At 40.4% G+C, this 5,390-nt stretch overlaps 1 protein-coding gene across 1 annotated transcript in view; it reads right to left on the reverse strand.

Annotated features, from left to right (window-relative positions):
* LOC137626807 (uncharacterized) overlaps positions 1 to 4,985 on the reverse strand; it is a 15,954-nt gene extending 10,969 nt beyond the window's left edge. The window contains exons 1-5 of the mRNA XM_068357796.1: positions 4,883 to 4,985; positions 4,179 to 4,315; positions 2,568 to 2,716; positions 982 to 1,197; positions 526 to 636 (exon numbers count right to left, since the gene is read on the reverse strand). Of these exons, the coding sequence (XP_068213897.1) occupies positions 526 to 636; positions 982 to 1,197; positions 2,568 to 2,716; positions 4,179 to 4,315; positions 4,883 to 4,985 (716 nt within the window). The remainder of the gene's footprint in view (positions 1 to 525; positions 637 to 981; positions 1,198 to 2,567; positions 2,717 to 4,178; positions 4,316 to 4,882) is intronic.
* Between the last annotated feature and the right edge of the window lie 405 nt (positions 4,986 to 5,390).

The following is a 5,390-nucleotide window of genomic DNA, read 5'->3' on the forward strand; positions in this document are numbered from 1 at the left end:
TTTTTGTGGGGCTAGTCAAATCTATCGAAGGGGCTACTACAGCTTAAACTTTCGGGCAGAAACGTCGATAGAATCCTGCCGTCCCTAAAATACGTTATAATTGCTTCCTTATGGTGGGGGGGGGGGGGTTCGATACTTTGCTAATTCTTTCGACATTATAGCCTACCGGACTGATTAGTCTTCTTTCTACTTCAAATTCCAAGAACCAAACTGTCTCCTTTCCAAATTCACTCTTCTCCAGGTTAATCGGCAAGTGTGCTCCTCAGAGCTTTTTAAATAACTTCTTCAGGATTCAGAGATGTTCTTCCTAGGTCGATTAATATACTACAATATCATCAAGATATATGCCTGTTCCTTCTTTCAACACTAGAAGGTTATCCATTACTCGTTGAATAGCACCAGGGCTGTCATTAGGCCAAAAGGCATGACGGTGTATTGATATAACCCAAATAGGGTTATAAAAGTTGATAACAATTTTGCATTGTCGTCCAAAGGAATTTGATAATAGCCTTTCAACAAATCAACCTTGGAGACGAACCTTGCTTGTCCTTATTGTTGAGTAGGTGGTCAATGAGCAGTAATGGGTAATTATCAGCCACACTGGTCAAAATAAACTTTCGGTAGTTTGTACACATCCTAAAAAATAAGACAATTTTTATTACTAACAAGTATGGAGAACTATAAGGGCTAGAACTTTGTTCGGCTAATCTGTTTTATAACAAATAGTCCACTCCCTTTCTCATGGCCTTTCAGTGATACGGTGATAGTCAATACTCACGTTGTTTAAATGGTCTTTCTATTGTTTTGAGGTGTATCTCATGCTTCGTCAGGTTGGTTCGTTTTGCGAAGTACGAGACAATTTTATGGAAACTTCTGATTAATCGGCTTAATTCCTCTTATTGCTCCTGGTTCAAATGAGTTAGTTTCTCTTCCAGGTTCTGAATGATGGAAGAAATACTCACATTACTTAAAGCCCCTAACTTACATCCGTCGTAGCCTTCCATGGATGGTATGGTTTGTGCCATACACACTTGTGAAGCTTCGGTCACGTTTTCGCTCAAGTGGTGCTTCAGTCGGCAAACATGTACTCTCCTTTGCCTTTCCCTACTTCCTGGAGTTCCTGTAACGTAGGTTAGGTCACTGATCATCCCCAAAATCTTTAATGGTTCCTGGAACTTGTTGGTGGGTGGGAATCTCCTTATCGGCAAGAAAATCAATACCAGTTGTCCTACTGAAAACTGTCTGTCCTTACTTGTCATGTGAAGCCTTTTCTGCACTTTCTCTTGACTCGTTACAAGGTTTTCTAGGGAGATTTCCCTTCTCTCGGTCCTTCAATTTTTCTGCTAACATTTTAATCAGTCATTATACTTGTCATCCAAATACCATTCCATTCTGGGTACATACCATTCTTTCTTGATAAGCATTACATTCATCAAATAACATCTACGGTATTCCGATATCCCATTCATTCCCTGTTTTGTTGCAGAACTTTGTTAACAAACTTTTCTAAGTTTGATGAAACCTCCCTTCTGCACCTCTGGTCTCCAGATGATAAGTAGTTTATAGATGTTGATTCACATCCAACAGTTTCACTACGTCCTGAAATAGTTTTGACGGTAAATTTGTTCATCAGTCACTGAATTATTTCTGGAATACCAGACTTAGTGAAAAAATCTAGTACCTTCTCAGAGTTTTTGGGGAATGGTGTTCCGAACGGGTAGGGCTTCAGGGTATCTTTTCACTGGACATCATCAGGGTTATCATATATTCATGACCTTTTCCCGTCCTTGGTAAAGTTCCCACAATGTTGATCATTACCTTTCTGAAGGGTTCTCCTCCCATTTCTATCGGGAGTAAAAAAAGCCTTCTTAATGTACTCGATTAGCTTTCCAGCCATCTAACATACGTGACAAGCACGTCAAAATTTGCGTACATCCCTATGCACGCCAGGCCAGAAAAAGTGCTTCATAATTATCTCCTTCATCTTCCTTATAGCTATATTGTATGTTCCATTTCGTGCACTATCAGGCCAGAAAAAGTGTTTCCAAATTATTTCCTTCATCTTCCTTATAGCTATACTGTATGTTCCATTTCGTGCACTATGGCCATCACCTGTCTACTCAACGGTGTGTGAATCAATATCTGAGAGTATATCCCCATTCAGCATTCTCAAGGATATTGGTGAGTCTATGCTTCCTAATAAGAAATCCATCCTTAAAATAATAACAGGTCAGAGACTGCTGTACCTCCGTCTCATCCACCACACAGTAAAATAACTCTATTATCGTTGCATCTTTTTATTGCAGTCCTATCAGCCTTTTACTCCTCATTTTTCCTACTTCTAACTCTGAGTTTTCTATTTCCTCCAGGTCCATTTCTTCTTTGTCTTTTTGTCTACTCGTAAGTCGTTCCTTTTCTCTAGAGGTTATTCGGGAGTCTTCCTCTTAAATATCATCAAGGGAACCCTCCTTTTGGAAAAAAAAAAATCCTCAAAGCATATTTCTCCTTTGATTTCTTTTTCTTTTTCATCAGGCAGTTTCTTCATCATACTCCTTGTTGTCACAAACCTAGGAAACAGATACGGGTAGTCCTTCTCGAGTTCAGTCATAGGAGTATACTTAAATGGTTTCTCCGTTATAATTGGAGAAGCCACAGACGGTGCTTCACCAACCTCATTACCCAGCAGGACTTCTACTCCTTCGTCAGCTAAATAATCCTTTACGGCAAAATAAAAATTACCTGTCACCAACTCACATGACAGTTTCAAATGGCCAAAAGGGTAACTTCTTATTTTCCTATTACCTTCAAAATAACCGAGTGGCCTGTGAGAGGCTGCACCATCAATGCCTGTGTTCCTTGTATCACCACACTATGGTTGCAACTCGTGTCGTGCAATATTGGACCGGGGTTCACTCACTCCGGTCTATTGCTGCTAACATACCTTCACAAATATATGGTTTGAAGGTATCCACGCTCATTGGGTTTGTCCTCTTCATCGTGCAAATATAGCGGGGTTTATTTTCGTCTTCACCCTTTCCACTCTTGTCACACTTACAGCAGACAATATTAACCTTCTGCACGTCTTGGAGGAGGACGATACGACAATTGTCGCTGTGGTACTTTCACATTCTGCAAAAGAACAGTATCAATGCTACTTCTGTTATAAATTTTGAACGGGTTCAAATATTTATTTCTGAACTGGTTTTCATGGTTCGGGGAATAATTGACACTTGGTCGGAAGAACGGTCGAAACTTCATGTCTGAGGAGGGTTTACGACTGATAATATTATAATCGTCGCTCAGCTAAGCGGCTTGATCAAGTCTCCTCACCTCTCCCTCTCAAGTAAGCAGCAACTACTCCTTTGGGTAGTCGTTTGTAAAGGAAAAGATAATAAGGCATTGTCTAAAACCCTTTGTATTGTAATGTTTGTGGTAAAAAAGTATGGAATTCTGAGAACTTGTTAATTACACCGAAAGTACCATTATAATCACCAAGGAACATTGCTATGTTTTGAATATTGGTATTATCATTATAGGAATAATATGATATGTTGTAATAAAAAAAAAAAAAATGTGAAACGTTTTAAAGAGGATGGGGTAACAAGTTTAAAATAGTGAAAATGAGAAATTTATACTTTCATCATTACATACTCACGGATTTAACAGGGGCAGATCGAGTAGGATATTTGAATATTCATGAGAAAAACGTATCTCGTGTAGTAGAATTCTTTATTTTCATGTAAGAATGGTATTTCATCTCATTGGCAAACATTTTGTGTGAATGGTAGAGGGCGTGAGATCTAATTTGTTGTTGAAGTGACGGACAGCAATTTGCAGTCAATGTTAGATTTACTAGGCTCAGATTTCGAAATTTTTCTATTGGAGAAGGCAGATAAGAGTGCAAGACACAGAACACCTTCTAGAGTAGTGCACTGATTGTGACGTCACTGGCAATAGTGGAGAAGAGGAGATGGTTATATGGCATGGGAAAGTCGACAGCAGCAACATGTGATGAGGTATTCAATGTGTTGAAGAATTGCGCTTTCTGAAGCGAACCAATCTCCTGTAATAGTGTTGGCGATGTCTGTCATGTACCAGTGTTAAAAGTGTATCATTCCCAAGACCACTCGTAGTACTTAAACTGTCTAGGGTTTAGGAAAGATATGAAGGACTTCTACCTTCTCAGGGAGGGGGCTGACTTCTCCACTGGTGATCTGATGCCCAAAGAACGATACTTCATTGGTGCCAAAGGTACACATGTCGTACCGGACTACAAGGTGGTCGAGAATGATGAGTAACTGCTGGCGGTGTTCCTCTTTGAAGGAAGAGAATAGAAGTAAGTCATCCACGTAACATAAGCAGAAGATAAGGTCCTATGAGTTGCCTTTCATGAGGAGTTGAAAAGTGACTACATTATTACAAAGGCCAAAAGAGGAGTAATTGAAGGTGAACTTACTGAAGGGGTGGTGATGGTTGTCTTCATGAGATTTTAAGGGTTCATGGGCACCTGCTAATAGGCCTTTAAGAGGTTGAGCGAGGAGAAAAATTGCTTTTGCAAGTCGGAGATAATGTCATCGATATGTGTGATATGATAGTGATCTCTTTCTGTCTACAAGTTCAGATACAGTAATCCCCACAAGGGAGTAGGGAGCCATATTTCTTCAGGAATATGTGTAAGGGCGAGGACCATGGACTTGAGTCCTTTAGGAAACGGCCCATTTCTTTTATTCTGGTGCTTGTTTGTTTAGCAATATTCAGGAGGTCCAGTGTCAGATGCCTGAACATGGCATAGGCTGGGGTCCCCATCTCCTTGAATGGAGGATAAATACTTTGCTTCGCAAGAACCTTGGGCGTTTGGTGAAGTTCAGTATGGGAGACTTACGGGAACAATGTGAGGAGGTGGGTGTAGGGACCCATGGGTGCGCTGATGTGGAGTTTGTGGTTAGAGAGGGTGGGTTGAATAGATGTCGACAAGTAGAAGTCATTGTTGACTAATCGTAGAGGTGTAAATGTAAAAGGAAATACGTGCAAAGTGGCAGCAATTGGTTTTTAGCACTCTTAAACCTTAGAATAAATGTCTAGTACCTTGGTCTGTTGATCTCAGATCCGATGAAGGTAACCTGGCAGACATGATCAGGCGTACAATGACCTCGTCGTATCATGGAGAGTGACTTTAGTAGGGGGGAACGGCAATCTCTAGTGTCTACAAGAATTCGCACAAACGTACCAGCATCAAGTAAAAAGAAAAGTTAGGTGATAGGGGAAACCACTAACGCAAGCAATTGCTTACACATTTTTTATCCACACATTTTTTCGAAGCATCCTAGATGTCGGAGTGGTATTAGCAGAAGTACCGGGTTGATGTGCATCGGGAAATGACCAGAAAGGAC

The sequence above is a fragment of the Palaemon carinicauda genome, chromosome 34 (assembly GCF_036898095.1).
Source record: "Palaemon carinicauda isolate YSFRI2023 chromosome 34, ASM3689809v2, whole genome shotgun sequence".
Taxonomy (NCBI): Eukaryota; Metazoa; Arthropoda; class Malacostraca; order Decapoda; family Palaemonidae; genus Palaemon; species Palaemon carinicauda.